The 21,140-nt window shown below is 40.0% G+C and overlaps 1 protein-coding gene across 1 annotated transcript; it reads right to left on the bottom strand.

The window, feature by feature from the left end:
- Positions 1-331: 331 nt before the first annotated feature.
- On the bottom strand, positions 332-20,878 carry fam83c (family with sequence similarity 83 member C). The gene is made up of 6 exons (XM_044350117.1): positions 20,588-20,878; positions 19,619-20,223; positions 13,615-13,782; positions 10,372-10,496; positions 2,984-3,202; positions 332-1,278 (listed from the first exon to the last, which is right to left on the bottom strand). The coding sequence occupies exons 2-6, from the start codon at positions 20,126-20,128 to the stop codon at positions 453-455; spliced, it is 1,848 nt and encodes a 615-aa protein (XP_044206052.1). The 5' UTR covers positions 20,129-20,223; positions 20,588-20,878; the 3' UTR covers positions 332-452.
- Positions 20,879-21,140: the final 262 nt, after the last annotated feature.

The following is a 21,140-nucleotide window of genomic DNA, read 5'->3' as shown; positions in this document are numbered from 1 at the left end:
TTCTTTAAACCGAGGGCAATCTGTTGTCATGTTTCAGCACACAGTTCAGCTGCCATGTTAAAATTTGACAGATGTGTCTGTTAGGACGCTGATTTATATAAAACATTTGAGACTTTTAGCTCAAACCTTTTTTTTCTTTTTGAAAAATTATGATTCAAGTGTCGAAAAATCAGATCAATTTCAATGACTAATTTTGTAAATGTACAATTTGTTTCATGTGTTTTGTAAACCATGACTCCACAAAGAGTCACAACCCGATTGTACTTGAAACGTCTCCTCACATGATAAAAGAGGCGACGTGGTTTCAAGAATCACAGAGGAAAAACGCAGGAACAGACGAAGGACTTTATAAAAACAACCAAGGACACTTTTCTCCACTATAAACATGTAAAAAGAGACACAGAGGGAACGCGGTCTGGATGAGAATGTTTGCAGATGACATCAGTCTGAGTTTAATTCGAGCTCTTGAGCTCAAAGCGACTGTACACCTGCTTGGATTTCATCTTGTTGTAATGGTTCACCAGGTCCAGCTTGCTGTGGCCCAGCGTCATTCGCTTCTGGTCATGCCGGTTCATCAGCACGGGCGGGGAGAGCGGCGGTGGCGGGCTCTGCTGGCTCTCCGGCTCAGTAGGGCAGAGGTCCGGTCCCCCCCAGGGCGAGGAGCTGTGAGGGGAAGGCGGCCTCCGGAAGTTGAAGGTTTCTTTGTCTTTGCTGGAGGAGGGCAGGAAGCGCTCCTGGAGTTTGTTGAGGAACTGGTTGGAGGAAGTCCTCTGCTTGGGGGCAAGTTTGCTGTCGTTGGCTGGGGAGGGTGACGGGGTCTTGGGGTTCAGGTTTTGGCTGGGGTTACTGGGGGCAAGTCCGGCGCTGTGGAACTTGTTCGGTTTGTGGTCGTACAACCCCAACGCCTGGAACTTGGATGACGTGCCGCCTATATTCGATCTAATGATGTCCCCCGGGTTGGGCTTACTCCAGTCGATGCCCATTGGTTGACCGTAGCTCTGCGGCGGTCGCTCGGGAACCGGGCTGTGATTGGATCCTTTGCCGACGGGGACTCGTGGCGCCGGTGTGACGTGACTCTGAGGTGTCGGGGTTTGTCCTCCTCTTTCTCCGCCTCTCCTCTCGGGGCTGAGGTGGGAGTTACCGTTGAGCTCCGTCTTGTCGTGACCTTGAGTGACCTTGTACACCGTGTTGGAGGTCATTCCAGGTGCGGCCTTCACACTGGACATGCTGTTACTCGATTGGCTGCTGGAGTTTTCAGAGCACACCTTTTCCCTTTGCCTGCCGGAGGACGGAGAGAAAATAAAGATCAGCAAACTGAATACTTTTTTTAAACAAGGTTAGGAAATCTATTATTTGTGAAATTAGATACAGACACAGACAAACTCAAGTCAGAACATACTGTAGATACTTTATAAAACTACTTAAATACGTATATATTACACATTATAAACCCATCAACTATAAAACAATATAGCAAATACAAAAACATAAAACACTGCAGTTATTACTGGGGCCAACATATCAGTATATGCTGTTACTTTACCAAAAAAACACGTGAATTTAACAGAAATTCACATAATATAAAATAGTGTATTTTGTATTTATTTGGGTTTTGGATATTTTGTGTGTTAAATGAATATTTTAGATATGAAAACATGATTTCATCTGTGCTTTTTCCAGTCATACATGCTGGCAGATACATGATAAGAAACTGCAGCACAGAAATGTTTTATAGTTTGAATTTCTGAATTTTTTTTGAATGTGTGACTGTCTTAATCAAAGTTTAATATATTTATGTTTTTAAAAATCACAACTCTTTAATAAGCACGTTTGAGGCAGCCTTACTGAAAGATCATTATTTTGTTCAGCTGCTGATATTCTTATCTTACTGTTAATTATATTATTGGCCTTTAAGAATCCAGTATCAGTCGTCGTTTTTATCTCTAATCAAACAGTGAATGTTTGTCCTTGTTTCAAATGTTAGCAGGAAGTTTAGTCAGAGCAACAATAGAAATGATGAAGAAGTCAAAGGTCAACAGACTTAAGGCTCACATGCACACAGCTACGTGGATGTTCTCCTTACATCACTGATGATGTCAGCGGAAGTGTTTGACTCCTGGGTAAAGCGTGGTGAGTTTGGTAAGTTCGAGTTTGGTTCCAGTTCCTCAAATGTGGATATTATCTGGTTACTTTTTTGGCAGTGTTGCACCTTCAGTCGACCAATCATCAGCCAGACAGAAATGTGAGTGAACTGTGAATGTGCGTACGAACCAACCAATCACAGATCCCCGTTGTTTGACTGAGGAAATCCTCTTTTATTTTTATTCTAAATGAATTAAGTTTGATTTTGTTTTGTCAGAACAGACCAAACGGTGAGTTTATTCCAGTGTCTGGATCATCTATCTGTACATACTTCATTATATTCTATGCAACAGCCTGCTTAAAATAGTTTTATAATATTAAAAGGTAGATTTAGATGCATATTGAGGATATAGCTGCTTGAAAAAACGCAACTAGTTAGAGTCAGTTTTGTCTTTAGTTGGATTTTTAAAAATATGCACATTAGTGTTTGTTGGCAACACTGATCTTTGGGTTGTAGACATGCTGGGCTTTGGGAAACACTGAAACACCAAACAAGTCGATTAATCGGGAAAATAATCGACAGATAAATTGATAATAAAAAATAATTGTTAGTTGCCGCCCAACATTTAACTCAAGAAAACTTAAGATTAAATTAATAATCAAAAACTGAATGTAAACATACTTGTCTGTCTTGATTTAAGATGTAAATGTAACAAAATGCTAAACACAAACAAACCAGGATAAAACCAGGAAAAGCAAAGCATTTGTCTTACTAGCTTAACAGATGACAAGCATGACAACAAACACACTGAACAAACGGTTCGTCACAAAGAGCGGTGACCCTTTAAGTAATAATAAGGAAATAAAACGTCTTATCAGTAACAGGACTTCCTCTCGGTACCTGTCAGAGAGTAAATCCAGCCCCAGCCCCATGCCGGGCGCCATCATGGCCTGGTACGACGGGTAGTACGGCATCCCCTCCTCCTCCGGGTTGTAGAAACAGTCGATGATCTGCGAGTCGGCGTACAGACAGCGGAACTCCCGGTCGAAGCTGTCGCTGATGCGACCTGAGAAATGCATCACCATGTTGCTGTGCACCTGAGCCGACAGCCAGGTGAAACTAGAGAGGAGAGAGAAGAGAGAAACGGCCCTTAAAGGACGAGTTCACAATTTTTCAAGTCTGTCTTAAATTAACAGTCAGGAGCCGAAATAAACAGTGAAACATGTTTTTCTTGCTGTAATCATTCCTCCTGTTCATACTGACCATCAGAAGATCCCTTCCTTCTGTGCAAAAATGTATTTAAAAGTTTATCTGAAGCTAATATGAAGCTTCAGCCGTCTGAGTTAGTCATATCAGATATCTGACGTTTTTACAGTCCATCAACTCACAGATATGTTCACAGAGCATATTATACAATAAATGAGGCTCCCGCTGGTAAATAGGGAAGGATAATGTGTTCTATGTGTTGTGCTGCTTCTTAATACAAAAATATCAAAAAATAAATTAAACTAGAGTATTAAAAAAAACACAAATTGTGATGTAGATTTGTAACTGCCAGCTGTCTCTGTGTAAATTATCTCCCTCCGCCTACAGCTGATAACACTGCAGATCAGCCTAGATAGACTCTTAACAATTTCCTGGACAGTGTTGAGTCATCGTGGTGACTCATCAGCTTATCGACCAGACAACAGGTGCACGAACACCGGTGACATCCGTCTGAGCGGCAGTAATAATAATAATAATGATGCCTTCACGGCTGAACAGAGGACTGAGAGTTACAGGAACATACGAGCTGTACTGACGAGGACGAGGAAACTCAAACCTCAACAAAATATAAAAACATATTTGTATCCAAACCCTGTATTTATACTCTGGGGCTCTACTGGAATATCTTTACATGATTTACAGTTAAAAACTCTTTATTTATCTTCTACTGGTCCTTTATGCAGCCCCTCAGTTCAGCCTCTGCCTGAAACAGGCCGTTTTAGCTCCTGTCTCTTTAAGGCCCCGCCTCCTGATGAGCCCTCTCTGTTCTGATTGGTCAGCTTAAGGAAGCTTCCTCCTGCTTTGGAGGCTACGTAAACAAACTATAGTGGCAGGATTTCACTTCTTCTTCTCCTTCTTTACTTCAAATGTCAACTTCTCAGATCCACCTGAACATGTTGGAGCTGAATCAGATCCGAAATATGAAAGTGGACGACGTGAACAAAGACTACGGCACGGACAGACGTTCGCGGGCTTGTGCGACCAATCTGACGTCATCACTGGCAGGAAGTAGTTCTTCCTCTCAGCATTTGCACTGACTTGTCCCGTAAAGAGCTCCAGCAGCTATCTAGTCTTCAAATTTATCCAATTTAATGAATCAACTTTCATTTGCAAAACATAATAAAAGAACATGACTCTAATCCTCAGAGTGTTTTCAAACAACCTCATGAAGGGCCTTTAATAATCTCTGCAGAGACTAAACCACATGCAGCTCAGGCATATTTAATATTTATATACTTATGTATTTAAAAAATACATTTAAATAACTCCAAAGCCATTAGCGGCTTGCTGAGCTGCAGGGGACGCATGCTGAGACGGGACGAGTGTTTCACAGCAGCCAGATAGCTCTGAGGAACCTGCAGGGCAGCTTTCCTCAGTGATCAATCACTCACTGCTCAAATATGTTTGACAGATTTCACCTCAAGTGAAATTCCTGGTATGTTCTGAAGGGGAGCGATGAGAAGACGCCTCCACTGCATCAACCGTAAGGTATTTTTTTCTTTATGAAGGGAGGAGGTTGGACTCGTCTTACAGCTGTATATAATCACTTTATGACCTGCTTTAAGGTCGTGTTTGACACTCAAATCTATCTTCACTTTACCACAGAAGTAATATTAAATTATAAACCTGGGTCATTTTTCTATGGAAGGCCAATCATGTCAAGATAAGCTCACTTATACTGTCATCTGCTTTTTCCCATAACTGTTTATTAATTAATTTATTTATTTACACCTGTGATAATAAAAAAACGCTTTACAGATAACATTCAGCTTGTACTTCATTTCATAACTAATATAGTTCCAACAGCTCCCACAGACTGAGACGTTTTCCCTCCGGCTGGTCGTGTGAAGGGCTGCAACTGACGCTTATTTTCTCGATTCATCGATTTAATTGTTTTGTCCATAAAATGTCGTTTAACGTGACACATGTATGACACATAAAAGTTCTTCACATTTTTGAAACTGCAACCAGCAAATATTTGACATTTATCCTTAAAGCAGCTATAATCAGTATTTTTATAATAACACAGTCTGATCTGTCAGTGTGTAACGGCTTTACGGAGCTTTATAGTGAATTTCAGCTCATTGTTTATCTGTCCGGCTGCAACTTTACTGTTCTGGTTCACTCTCAGCGTCTCATAGCGTCGTTTTCAGAGAAAAAGCTGTAGAAAGCCACTGTACACTACCTAGACTAGCTGGTGAACATATTGGAGCATTTAGCAGCTAAAGAGCCAGATATTTCCCTCAGGAGTCGGTGGAGACCAAAAACAGAGCTAAAAGAGAGTGAATATTGGACTTACATTCACCAGGTGGACAGAAACACGACTCCACATGAATGATAATGTTGCTCCGTAACTGCTGGATGTGGAAATAAACAACTGTTTGCTAACAAGTTCAACATATCAACTTAACGCTGATGATGTGTCAGAGTTCACTACTTGTTTCTGCTGAAAACTAGTGGACAAAACATCAATTAATGCAGGTTTAAAAATGTCTAAAGTGATTATAAGAATAGTTGCTGATTCATTTTGTCGAGCTCTAATCGTGTCACGTCAATTTCAATAGTCGCATTCACCAGTTAAACTCTCATTCATGTCAGATCAACAGTTTAAACTGATCAATTTAATACTTTAGAACCAGGATACATGTTAAATCAACACTATTATCTTCTGCTGCTGTGTAAATACAAGCATCAGATCAGACTCACTTTATTTTTTGTGTAGAACTATAAAGAGATTTCACACTTTCTCAAGCCATATCTACTAAATATCAATGAATCAGTGTTTTTTATTTGCTTTTCAAATAAGTTTATCCGTTTCAAATCGATTGGAACGGCCACTCCTCGGGTATCAAAGTGTGATCCGGCTGTTTCATAGGTTTCATAAGAGACTTATGGACGTTTGAAGATAGCAGAAGAGGGAGAAAGAGGCGTGCTGTGGCGATAAGACAACATTTGCCTTGACTGAGCCACTTGGCGCCTCTCCAGACCTCGCCCTTCATTCCACATTCACAACCTGTCATGCCTGACCCTACCACCCATACAGGTTAGCACACACAGCTGAAACCTCGCTTCATCCACAAATAAAAACACACTCACAGTAAAAAGGAAAATACGATAATCAGAAAAACCAACCTGTGTGGACAGAACCAGGAAGGATAAAAAAGGGACACGATGTGACTTTGGAAGGAAACCAGTAGGAAGCTGGTGACACACCTCGATCAGGTGACTGACTGTACAAAGATGCAAAAATGTGTGTGGGTATGAAAATCACCTTCGTCAAATATTTGTCACCGAGTTTTAATGTCGATATGAATAAGCTGCTGGTTGATCCTGTAATTAGCAAACTCATTGCTCAACAATCAAATCTGACTTTAAGTTGGTAAATATGAGCCTCGCCAGAGTGAAGGATAGCTGCTACGTAGCTAGCTTTGACCTCTGACCTCCCTGAGAGGAACAAAACTATTTGTCTCAATGAATTGATCAGTTGTTTGGTCTATAAAATGTCACCGTTTCCCAAAAGTCCAACATGACGTCCTTGAATGTTTTGTTTTGTCCACAACTCAAAGAGATTCAGTTTACTGTCACAGAGGACTAAATAAACCAGAAGATATTCACTTTTAAGACACTTTAAAAAATGACTCAAAATGATTATTAGATTATCAAAATAGCTTGCAATAAGTTTAATAGTTGGCAGCTAATCGTTGCAGCTGTACATGAAATTATTGTAGCATTGTTTTATTTAGCTGTTGTCCTGGTAACAGCAGCTAATGGAAATCTAAATAAATAAATAAAAACAGGTGTTGGAAAAGCTGGTCGACTTATAATCAGGGTCGTCTTTCATTAGAGGCGATAATGTCTTTGTTAGAAGCAACAGTAACAGGTTTGATGCAGTCAGAGGATCACATCTGGTATTAATATTCGTCTCCACATGTGTCTCGAGTGACCACTTGTGATCCTTTCTCCGCTCTGCAAATAAACACGTACATCATTTCTGTTTGCAAAGAAGAGGAGAGACTCAGCAGACAGACATTTCTCTGTCAGGAGCAGCAGAAATTGTCACTAAAATGAGAATAGCTGGTCGAACCTTAAAGGTCAGTCCACCTTAAGTGAGCCTGGTCAGGTTAGGCTAACCCGTTGTTGCTAACTTCAGGGCTAACCTCCTTCATTTTAATCAGCAGGTGGTCTGTGAGACGTGGATGTTTCAAACTTTACTATGACACCGTTGGCGTGCAAACGAGGACATACCTCTGTTTACGCAGAGGACGTCAGTTAAGTAGACGGCCTTTCGGTGTGGTCCAGGACACATTCAGAACACACTGATAAAAGAACGCGGCCCAGACAACCTGCAAACGTGGTCTGAGTGATCGGATCTCAACGCGTCTTGAGCTGTACTTAAAGCTGATCAGATCACCAAAGACACATTTTAATGCCAGGTGTGAACAGGGCCCGAGAGGCACACAGGTAATTAGAGAAGTGTGATTAAAATGTCAAATAGTAAATGTGCTTTGTGAGGTGATTTCATAAAGCTCAAAAAACTAATAATAGTCTCCTCTTAATGAGAGCGGAAACAGTTTCCTACGTGAAGCAAAACTGTCATTATCAACACTCCCTTGTTAAGAGTTGAGCAGCACCTCCATTAATACACTACAGTACGTGTTTACACTGAAGTGCAAACAGCAAAAGAAAATGGCGCCAAGTCTGAGCTGAGGATGAATCCGTTAACAGAACACACAAGCATTTTCTTCTTCAGATCTTTATATCACGGCTAGATAGATAGAAAATATATATTTTAAAATATTGACATCACACCCATCAAGAAAAGAAACTAAAGCTGCAACCATTAATCGATTACACACAGACCTGCTGCTCTTTATACGTCCATGACACAGAGACAGAGAGCAGAGCAGAGCAGAGGACAGAGACGGAGATGTAACCTGGTCGCTACGCTACCAGTCCCGACCTCACACCCTGCATGCTGTCATTGGCTGGTGGCGACACACCCACCGCCCAAAAGGTTAACGCCTAGAAACATCCCGAACACAGCAAAATAATAAGAAAATACAGGCAGAGGGCACCGCCACACACTTCTAGTAAATGTTATTATGCCGTAAAGTTATGCATAATGAAGGACATGGCTGCTTTGAGTGACAGGTCCGCCAGCCGCTAGGTGGCTTGTTTCAGCCATTCGGCCCGCCTCTTTGCCCATTTTTGATTGGCTGGGAGTTAGACAGAGTCAAGCATTGCCAAGATGGCGACGGCCAGAGCGGCTCGCTTTGAGCTTCAAAACCGTTCTTCAGAAACCGACGGGTGTCGTCACGGTAACTACGTCCATATTTTTATACAGTCTATGGTTTTGGACTGTTGGTCGGACAAATCAAGACACTTGATGACATTACTTTAGGCTCTAGGAAATTGTGATGGGCATTTTTAACTGTTGCTAATTGTTTAATTGAGAAAATAATTGGCAGATTAATCAATTATCAACTAATCGTTACTGGCATCCCTAAAGGAAACCATAACAACACAAAAAGCTGTAGTTAAAGTGAAAGAAAAGTAGAAAAAGGAGAAATTTCTATGAAAACGTCTAACAGTGAGATCCTTTCTGTTACTGTTTATTCAAATCTGCTCTAAATAAACGTGTCTGCAGCCGCTGCTGTTCAGAGTTTCTACTTTCATTTACTTGCTGAGTGCGTAGCTGTAATTACAGGTATTACTCAGGTATTTTCGGTTTCAGATACAGCTCAGTCAGTCGGCTGCACAACACCAGCATTGTTACAAAGCTTTTCCACACAGACACATTTGCAAAGGTCCCAGAGCTTCCTCCTGTAATCCTCCACTCTGCATGTCGTGTTCGTAACTGCTTATCAGGTGGGATGCAAAGTAAATGTCAGACTGTTAAATGTGAGCGTTCCACAGACTCTGTTGCTATCAAACACTTATTTTTATGTTCATACTTTGTCTCTTTATTTCTGTTCTTTCTTACAAAAGGAAGAGTCCACCTACACAGTTTCTTACAGCTACACATCATCAGTCTGTGATCTGTTTTCATTTCATTTCAGCCTTGAGCTCTCCACCGACAAAGTGTTGCATTCTTATAACACCGTCAGACTCATGATGGACACAAGGATCAAAACTGATGCAGCTTTTTTTATTCCACATCTTCTTCCTTGTTAAAACCTGCTAATTTATTCCCAATGCAACTCGTCTCGATTCACTCGACTGTGCAGAGATGAGGAGCTACAGGTCTGCTAACCTCACTTCTTTTTAACTCCACAGATTGCTTTCACTTATCAAACTTGTCGTCTTCAGCCCCAAACGACTCAAGTGACATCATTTGAGTCAATCTATCAGATTTCACACAGCGTCCTCTGAGACACAAAAGTCTTTATACAACTTTTTACACATGGAAACACACTGAGATTGTGTGAAGCACTGACATATATGCAGCAGAGGCCGAGATATCCTGACACTTAGTCCAAAAACACTGCATCCTACATTTCCCAGAATGCAACACTACAGCCTTTTTCATAAAACCCTCCTTGACTGGTAAATGCCAACATCTGTCAAACTTTATGTCCCCGGCTTGCAGTGCAGTTTCTGCTGGTAAGTTGTGACACAGATCCTGTCACACAGCTACTGAGATAGATTTTTACTTATTAGCAGAGTTACAAATGTTAATGAGATTTTTAATGAGGTTTTCTTACATCTGGAACAGAAGATATAAGTTCCTGTTTCACTTCAGCTCTCTACTCTGTCCTCCTGCGCTAGTGGCTAACACAGCAGCAAACCAAAATCATTGATAGTTCAGAAATTTCAGTATTTTTGGGTCATTTTATACCTTTATTAGTGAGTCGATAGTGAAGAGATGACCTACAATACAATCTGTAAAGAACATTTCATGTTTTTTGAGTTAATCCCTTAAAGTCTGTAAATAATGTTATCTGGACACGACTGAAACGTCAGGAACGGTGAACTGACAGAAGTGAGAAGGTTAAGTACATGCTTAATGATTGTTAGCTCACCTGTACGACCCGGCGATGACCTCTTCACAGTCGATGATCATAAACTTCTCCAGGACCTGACCGGTGAACTTCTTGCCGCTCTTGGTGCAGTACGTGTCCCCGCACACGCTGCGAATACGCATGTTCTGCAACCAAACACACGTTTTACTGTTAGAAGTGTGCACACAGTACGGAGGCTCACTGAAGGAAAAACAAACAAACAAAAACAGAAAATGATCTAATTCAGGACTAAACAACAGAATCCTGCTAAAGTTAAAATTGTAACTTTTTTGATTTATTTCTTTTCTTCCAGGTTTTATATCATTTAATTGCACCATTAAAATCAACTTCAGCATCAAGTCACCTGCTGCTATGAGAGGTGTGTTCAAGAACGCTCGGACATCCTAATATCTCACCATGTTTCAACATCTTCTGACATTTTACAACTAGTCGATTAATTGAGACAATAACGGACGGATTAATCAATAATGAAAATAATTGTTAGTTGCAGCCTTAACTAACGAATGAGCAAAAACACCTGTGCTGCCCCTCGACTGGGATACAATGTCTTCACCTAGCGGTGGCTGTATTTTAAACCAATTTTGAATTCTGAGATTGAGTTTTGACCCTTTGAGCTTGCTGTAGATGCAAAGCGTGGAGAAGCAGAATGAGCGAGTAGCGTGAACCAGTTGGTTTCCACACAGCACATGAAATATATGTTTGTGAGTGTAAACATGTTGTTTTATAATGTTCAACATGTGAAGTATGTACATATTGGCCGTTTGTTAAAAGATATTATCATGATGCTAATTTTTGTTAGCATGTTAATGGTAAATCCCATTATGTGTTAGCATCATGCTAATGCAGTAGTTAATTGTCACATGGTTGTAGCAGTAATGCTAGTTATGTCATGTAGTTATTTTATGTTTATATTTATGTTTAAATTTACATTTTAAGACGTCACTTTGTGCTATGAGATATTGTGATTGTGACATTTTTCACAATCTTCAGATGTTTTACAGACAAAATGATAAATAGAGAAAATAATCAGCAGATTCATCAATGAAAAAATAACCCCATTAGCTGCAGCTCTATGACTCCATATATCCAATTCATTCAGTCTGCATTCAGCAACACTGCCTCTCTGCTGTCTGCTTTCAGGCCCTGAACCTCCTCTACATTAGCAGATTCAGTTGATTAGTTGTTCATTTTTTTTTTTTTTTTAAATGTGTCTTCTTCAGTCTTTGTCAAGCTGCTCAGATTTGTTCCACTTCATCACGTGAGCAGAGCCACTAACACGCATGTTGTCTCAGTAAACGGTAAAATAAATGTGAACGTCCTGACTGAACTTTAAAATAGTGGATGAGTCAGACAGTCTAAAGCCACAACCGTCATTAAAACTACAGTGGAGTCTTTTGTCTCGCACGCACCAGAACAGATTTTACATCTTTACGACACTTCAGCAGAGTGAACAAAACAGACGAAAGGTTATAGTGACTCTTGCCAAAGCACATGATGGAGCAGGCAAACAAGAAGATCCTTTACACGTCCCACCTTAACACACACACACACACACACACACACACACACACACACACACACACACACACACACAGTCTTTTCATTCCTCTTGTTGACACTCCAGTGTGACTTCTGGAAGCTGAGTGTAGAGACGATTAAACTGCTGAGTTTGCAAAATACTGTAATAAATTAGATCTGCAACGATTAGTCAATTAATCATTTAGTTGCCAGCTATTAAATTAAATCTCCAACTATTTTGATAATAGATTGTTTTGAGTAATTTTTTAAGAAAAACTGTCTGATTCCAGCTTCTTAAATGTGAATATTTTCTGGTTTCTTTTGTCCTCTATGAAAGTAAACTGAAAATCTTTTAGGTTGTGAACAAATCAAGACATTTGAAGACATCATGTTGGGCTTTGGGAAACAATGATTGACACTAATTGATGACTAATTGATTAATTGAGAAAATAATTGACAGATTATTCGATAATGAAAATAATTGTTAGTTGCAGCTCTAGTCTATTGTGTAGGGAATAGTGCTGTGTCTCAAATCGCATACTTCTGTACTTACACTGAACATTTTGAGTGCATCAGTGCGTTCACACTGAGAAGTATGGGAAAATGTAGTGCACTCATAACGGTCAAAAAGTTGAGTGTGGAACTATGGACACTTCTCACCCTCAATGGTCGCCATCTTGTCTACGTAGCGGAAGGGGAGGGACCACTTTTCAAACTGGAAATGGCAGCCGGGTACGTTGTAACTATGGTGAACATCGCCACATTATACAAATGTAAGATATACATGTGTTTTTTAGCACTAAGCATCACTATACTGTTGTTGGATATAAGCCAGCAGTATGTTTTTTGGGTTAATTTAGCAGTCTGTAATGATTTGGTAGCGCGAACGATAATGCGAATGCTAACGCTAGCTAATGCTAATTTGCGATCGTCATTTCCGGTAAGTGCACAACGGCTGTGTTTGATTTGAGACAACACTACCCTGTCAAAGTTCGTACACTACGCCAGTAAGCACATAGTGCACACGGTGTACTACATGAAAGTACTAACAGAACAGCTTAAGTGAACGAGGGATTGATTTTAAAACACAGCCATCAGCATCAGCATGCTAACATGCTCACAGTGACAATGCTAACATGTTGATGTTTACCATGTTCGTGTTAGCATGCTAACATTTACTAGCGCTAAACACAAAGTACAGCTGAAGTTGATGGAATATCATTAGTTTTGCAAGTATTTGATCATAAAATTAAGTATCGGATGTAATGAAATCTTGAGCTGATGATGGCGCGAGATGGATCACCAAAGTCAGCTGATTCATCCTCTGAGGAGCATGAATGTCTGTACAAAATCCATCCAATAGCTGGTGGGATATTTCAGTTTGAACCATAGTGGTGGACCAACCAATAAACCCACATTGCCATCCTTAAAGCGCGGCTGCCATTCATAAAAATAAAACAATTATTTAATTTAAAGAATCAGATTAATTCTCACTGGTTTCACTGTTTGGTAGAAAATCCTCATAATATCATCTTCCTTCTGTGACCTTTTGCATTTTCTCACCAACTTTCAGCCTAAAGCTGCCGAACCAGAGAAACAGCAGCTCTTCAGTGTCTGTAGCGGACGTGTATTAACTCAGTCGGGGTCTGATACTGTACGTCTGTCTGGGTCAACGTTCACTAAATGTTTGAATAAGTAAAAAACTGGAGTGTGTATGCGACTTACACTCAGGTGTGAGTTCTGGATGTCGAGCGCTGAGCACATCTCTGTGAAGTAGCTGAGGTTCTTCTCGTCCAGCAGGATGTAGACGGGGACTTTGCGTTTGTTGGACGCCTCCATCAGATCACACAGCAGGTCGACGTCTGTAAACACGTCCATCACCAGCGCTATCACCTGCAGCAGCGAGGGGGGAGACCGGAGAGACGTTAGCATGCAGCGTAACATGAAGATTTCATAGCAGCACTGACACTGACAGGTTTGATTAGCAACAACTTTTCTGCAAAGTTACATCATCATAGACTGTATATTTATTTCATATTGCTTATAAATGCATCCTTTGTCCCTCATTGGCCACTGTGGAAGACAAACAGCAGCCAATCACTTTAGCAGGTGAGAAGCAGTAGATGGCTGATCATTAATCAGCAATGATTATAATAATTTATTGTCTTTTTTAAACCAAAATTACCCAGGATTCTCTGTTTTCAGCTTCTTCTCTCTGTTTTATATCACTGTAAATTAAATATTTGTGGGGTTTTGGGCTGTTTTTAAAACTTCACTAACAATTAATATATTAAAAAATATATACTCGACTGAATAATCAATCATCAGCATCAATGCAGCTCTGCTATTATGTTTCACTTCATATTTCATTCAAGAACATTTCTACTAAAACATCCTTTGAAATGTGTCTGTGGGTACAAAATGTACGGAGGCCCGGAGGAGCCATGGAGAAAAAAAACAAACTAATTTGTGCTCTTGATTTAACAGAATTGACCGTCACTACGCTTCTCTCTCTTACTGTAAACACAACACTGATAGACTGATATCTCTGAGATCCTTTAAATTGATTCTACAGGATAAAAGACTTTCACGCTCCTGCAAATATCATCCAGTTCATAAAAACTCAGCGTCAGCGTCATGGTTACAGGAAGTAACTGATGTTACAGAGGAAACATCTTCTTTGTTGCTTTCTTCAAACCTCCAGCTGACTGAATATGTTTGGTGCTTTCTGCAAGAGGTTAACAGGCAAAACAGAATCATTAAGTAGCACTAATTAGTTTCCTTTCTCCGTGGCCCCTCCTGTGCTCCGTAAAAATGTGTTTTGGATAAAGAAAATGATACCAGCGGCCGCCGGTGGTAAAATATCAGATGGGATTTTTAATTACAACTTTATGTTACCAAGAATTTAGAATTTAAAAAAATACAAGTAGCTTGAAAGTAAAAACACTTCCAGAGATCTGAAGTCTCTGGACATTAATTTAACTTAAATAGTGTTTTTTCACTTAACAAATAAACTCTTCACATGCACTGAAATGAAACAGAGGTATGATATATGTTACACACACCAAGACTGTCTTCATGTGCACGTGGCTGTGTGCAAACACACACACATACAGACACGTGCAGCACAAATAGTGGGTTTTATACAAATATTTGTTTCATACAAATATTTAAAAAGTTATTTGTTGTGTTTCCCTGACACAAGCAAAGTGCTCCCAAGGGATTCCATATATGGGGGGGGGGGGGCAAACTTTTCAATATGATGCGCTCCAGTACTCAGACGAGGTCGAAGCTCGTTTATTGTTCTAATCTGAACTTCAGATAAGAGAAACAAACAAATGTCCAGCTCTGCTAACAGCCGTTTATCAGCTGCATTCACAGTGTCATTTGATCTCAAAGCTGCTGACTGTGCACAAACACGCCGCAAAGAGGTCAACGTCAGCGCCACGCCGACACAGAACTGCTCCTCCGACTTGTTTTTCTACAGATTATAGAAAATATCATAAGCTAAAAATGTTTTTATTTTTATTAGCCGCAGACTCAGATAACAGGAATATAAAACAAGTCTATTTATACGTATAAGAATAAGGAAGTGGAGAGCTGACTCATGCTGAGCCAATAAAACCAGCTTTGTTTCTTATTTGCCTGTTCTGTGATCAGTTTGCTGATCATGACACAATTTAGCATCATTCAGTATAAACTCATATTTATATAAGTTACATAAAAGTCATGAACTCACTGCTGTACAGTGCTGATCAAAAACAGTTAATTTAATCAGAGTTAATGATTATAAATGAGCTGCTTTCATCTCATTTTACTGCATGTAAACGTCTCCTATCTGAGGTCAGCTGACTGACTGACTGACTGACTGAGAGACGGAGCGAGCGCTCGGAGATAAGAGCTGATCAAACAGGAAGGACGCCGGCATTTGTTTGTAAGCAAACCAGTCGAGGGAGGAATGAACTCAAGTCAGGTGGGATCCATGAAAAACAAAAACACCCGACTGACAGTTTCCATTAACAGGAGACCAACACTGTCATAATGTTTTTACTCATTACAGGCTGCATTTATTAAAGATCCTCTCAATATAAAAATAAAATCCATTACAAGTAAAAGTCCTGCATGAAAAATCCTACTACAGTAAAAGTACATAAGTATTATGAGCTTGATGTAGTTAAAGTATTGCAGTAAAAGTACATAAGTATTATGAGCTTGATGTAGTTAAAGTATTGCAGTAAAAGTACATAAGTATTATGAGCTTGATGTAGTTAAAGTATTGCAGTAAAAGTACATAAGTATTATGAGCTTGATGTAGTTAAAGTATTGCAGTAAAAGTACATAAGTATTATGAGCTTGATGTAGTTAAAGTATTGCAGTAAAAGTAGTGGTTTGGTCCCTCTGACTGATATATTATTATATATGACATCATTAGATTATTAATAGTGAAGCATCAGTGTTAGAGCAGCATGTTACTGTTGTAGCTGCTGGAGGTGGAGCTAGTTTACACTACTTTATATACAGTTAGCTAGTTTAGTCCAGTGGTTCCCAACCTAGGGCTCGGGCCCCTCCAAAGGGTCAGCAGATAAATCTGAGGGGTGGTGAGATGATTAATGGGAGAGGAAAGAAGAAAAAACAAAGTTCTGATACACAAACCTGTTTTCAGTTTTTGGACTTTTTCTCTAATCTTTGATTTTTGCTGAAATATTGGATCATTTGAACATTTATTGAAATGAAAGCATGTGAGAAGTTTAGAGGGAAAAATCACTATTTGGTGGAGCTGTTAACAACTCATAGACATGTGAAATGTGACCCCGACTACACACTGCTTTTTGTAAGACGTCAAAAGCCAAAAAGGTTGGAAACCACTGGTTTCATCTTTAACAATGTGTTGTATTTTAAAAGCTTGTTATATTATCCATCTGAAAAGTAACTAAAGCTGTCAAATAAATGTAGTGGAGTAGAAAGTACAATATTTCCCTCTGGAATGTAGAAAGTAGCATCACATGGAAATACTCAAGTAAAGTACAAGTACCTCAAAATTGTATTTGTACTTAGTTACTTTCCACCATTAAAGGTGTTAAACATCAGCGTACCAGCACTAGCTTGACTGTAGTCTTGTTATAACTGGCATTGGTTCTGCAGCCCCCCTCCATGCAGCAGGTGTCCTCCCTCCCTGCAGGGCTTCTTCTCACCTGCCAACCTTCACACCCACAGAGACAAACTTCCTTCCATATCATTACCCAGCTCTCTCAAGCATCACGTTGAATTTCAACTTTATGTAGGTTGAAAGAAAGACATTTCCTTGTTCTTGTGGGTTCTTCCATCACATCACAAACTGAGTGTTACAGGTCATCATTTAGATTTCACATGAATCACTGCACAGCGGAGATGACAAACCAAAAAAAAGAAAAAAGTCTTCTGTGATGTTTGTTTGATTACTGAAAGTCCATCTCAGTATATAAGTTGTTTTCACTCTCAGTGAAGTCACACTGAGACCTGTTCTTACACGAGTCAGCTGGAACTTTTCCATCAACGAGACTCCAGAGACTTTTATTGTCAAATCATCCATACAAACAGTGCTAATGAGGTGCCAAAAGGCAACACGAGGTACCAAAACAAAAACTGGGCTGAGACTTAATATTACAAAGACCAGGACTCATCCTATAATCTCTGATTTTAAACTGTACTTAAGTGCTGAACTTGAGTAAATGTACTTATTTACTTTCCACCACAGTAAAAGACATCAGGGCTGCTAATCATTGCAGCAGGTTGTTGTATTAATATTTTATTCCCTCTTATATATAATCTGTTCTACTACTTTTATGTATTTTACTGGTTTTATTGTTTCAACTAGTTTTATTTCTTGTGTCAGTTTTGTTTTGTTCGTCATCTGTAAAACACTTTAAACTGCACCAACCTGTATGAAATGAAGTTTGATTGATTGATTGATTTTCAAGTGAATGTGTGGTGGAGGTTTTAAGTTTCCACTTGTGTAAGTCACATACTGGACCATGACTGGCTGCCAAACTGGTTTTGATGTCATATATCATCCTCATACGTCCACGCCTTAAAGGACAGGTTCACAGTTTTTTCACATGTGTGTTAAAGCAGCAGTCAGGTGTCCGTATGAACAGTGAAAGAGGTTTTCCTCGCTGTAATCATTCCTCCTGTTCATACTGGATATTAAAAGATCCTTCAAATGTCCACAGTGTGTCCACACAGTCATTTAAAGTCTCTGTGAAGCTTCTATGAGGCTTCAGCAGTCTGAGTCAGTCATATCAAGTGGATATCTGACACATTTACAGTCTTTTTAGCATCAAATTCCCTCTTTGTGTTTCCCTGTTGAGCTGCAGGTGGAAGTATAGTAACAAAAAGAGGGACTTTGGCACTAAAAAGACTGTAATGTTGAAAGATATCTACTTGATTTGACTCATTTGGACGCTGAAGCTTCATATTAGCTTCAGATAAACTTTTAATTACATTATGAAGGGATCTTCTAACGGTCAGTATGAACAGGAGGAATGATTACAGCAAAGAAAAACATGTTTTAATGTTCATTTGGGCTCCTGAACGATGAGCTCAGAGAAACTTTCCTCCTTCAGCAGATGAAACTCTGCACAGAGAAAAACATCCAACTGAAGGAACAAGAAGAAAAACAGACTTTAATCTTCCTGTTTGTCTCCGGTGGTGTCATCGTAATTGATGAAAAACACTAGAAATGCTATTTAAATCTTTTAAAATTGGACTAAAACCTTATTTTTGGTTGAAGCTTTGGCTGCTATAATCCCCTGAGGTGTAGCGCGGAGAAGTGTTTACATCATATGTACGGGAGTGACAGCATCATTTAGACTAATTTAAAGTAAATGATATGTTGTACACTACTACGCTCCCAGACACTTGACTCATATTCTACCATTGATTAACTGACAGATTAGTGTTTATGTAGGTATAAGTTTATACTCTGTGCAACTTTATACTTGATTTCAGAAGGAAATATTAAACTTTTTACTCTTATCTCACAGCTACAGTTTCTTCTTGCAGCTCAAGTTTTGTTTCATGCATGATGAGCTTATTAAATACAACACATTAAAGATTAAACCAGTGGTTTGGCTGACAACCTCTCTGGCTTGTTACCTCTTACAAAGAACACGTGTAGACCTATTTGTGTCTCTTTGTCATGTCTGTGAGCTATTAACAGCTCCACCAAACACACATTTTTATTCTAAACGTCTCACATGGTGTCATTTCAATAACTCTTACAGGTCCATGAACAAAAGGTCAAATATTCTAATATTTCACAAAACAGCAAACATTAAAGGAAAGTTTATCAAACAATAATACAAATTTGTGTGTCAGAACGTTGTCAGTCGGGGATGTAAAGTGTATAACATGGTTAAACTAGCTGCTTACACATTGATGCTTCAGTATTAATAATGTCATATAGAATTGTATAATCATGTATAAACCATATACTTCAGAAGACTTTTACTTGTAATGGAGTATTTTTACATTCATGTACTGGTACTTTTGTTTACGTAAAGGGTCACCACTACAATATTTTCATTAATCAGTAAGTAGATATAGATAGTATGTATTTTTTTTAACATAAAACCTTTTCTAAATACAACTTTATACTTATAAAAATGTATTTTATTACTTTTTGTTCACAGACTGGATGCTGTAATAAACTGTTCTCATGTTTTTGAGATCCACATCAGTGTTTTCTCACCTTTTTGGCTTTGTTGATGAGGGACCTGATGAGATCTTTGACGTTGTGAGACTTGTCTCTCTGGAAGTAGATCTGCGTCTCAGACGGTCCGTATCTCGCCGGGGAGTCCGGCCAGCCGAGCTCCAGCAACGGCGGCTCCTCGTCGGACATCATCGGGAAGTAAGTCCCGGAGGTGAGCTCGGACACGGCGTCGCCGTCCCCGAAGTCCCGGTCGTTGGGACCGGTGCCGTTGCTCTCGGGGCCGCCTGTCTTGGCTGCATTCTGGGTGATGTAGCGGATCTCCAGCGGGGAGAGGAAGTTGAGCTCCCGCTCCTCGGTGAGCACCCTCCGGTACTCCTTCTCTCCGTGCTCCAGCAGCGCGTCCGTGGCGAGCCGCGCCGCCTCGTTGTGGCTGAGCTCCAGCGTGGAGACCTGCCGCCACGGGTTCTTCACCTCCTCCAGCCGGGAGGCGAGCTTACCCAGCGGCTTCCTGCCGTTCGTGGCCGGCCGCAGGCCCTCCGAGCTGATCATAGTGCTGCAGTCAGCAGGACCGGGATTAAAGTTAAACCCACAAAAACAGGCAGGCAGTCCTCTAATTAATTAAACTATCCACCGCGATACAGGTGCTGCAGAAACATTACAGCAAAGAAGACACAGGTGGATCAGCAGAGCAATAATCCACAATATACTATACTACAATAAATACACACACACACACACACACACAGATTACAGAGATTACAGAACTCTATAAATCCTTGTAGAGGGAATATTGTTTGTAATCCAGATCAGCTGCAGTTTCCTCCGCGGCGGTGAAATGTTCCTCTGCGCTTTAGTTCCCCGTCAAGTCACACAGGATCTCCCCCCTCCCCCTCCCTCCCCCGGGGTGTGTGTGTGTGTGTGTGTGTGGTGTGTGTGTATGTGTGTGTGTGGTGTGTGTGTATGTGTGTGTGTGGTGTGTGTGTATGTGTGTGTGTTTTTCCTGCTCACCTGTTGCTACCTGTCCCGTCATTGGTCTCCAACGTGGAAAGGTACCACCCCCACCCCCCTCCTTAATCTCTCCGTTGCCATGCCAACCATTCTCACAACAGGTCTGCTGCTTCTGGGTAAGGATTTCAAATTAAAGGCCCATGCAGCTAACGATTATTTTTTTTATTATCGATTAATTATTAGCTGATTAGTTTCTCGATGAATCGTTTGAAAACATAATCATTATAATTTCGTAGAGCTCATGTTGACGTCTTGTTTTGTTGTTGTTCAGTTAAACTATCATGTTTGAAACATAAAGGCCTCAAATTCTCACATTTTAGAAAATGCAAGCACCAATCTATATAAGCCAAAATCTTTTCTTAATGCCTTTTATGCCTCATATAAATCATTTTAATTCACTCGTTGTTTAAAGGTGCTACTCAGATTAACTCTCTTTGCCTTGATGACACTGCTTAGCTGTTAAAAGTTTTAGATTTAAATCGCAGCAACAACAGTAAACATGTGGAAACATCTTGTCATTTTTCATATTGTAGTTGTCAATATCAATATCAGT

The sequence above is a fragment of the Thunnus albacares genome, chromosome 4, assembly GCF_914725855.1.
Source record: "Thunnus albacares chromosome 4, fThuAlb1.1, whole genome shotgun sequence".
Taxonomy (NCBI): Eukaryota; Metazoa; Chordata; class Actinopteri; order Scombriformes; family Scombridae; genus Thunnus; species Thunnus albacares.
This window is presented reverse-complemented; position numbering and strand designations above follow the sequence as displayed.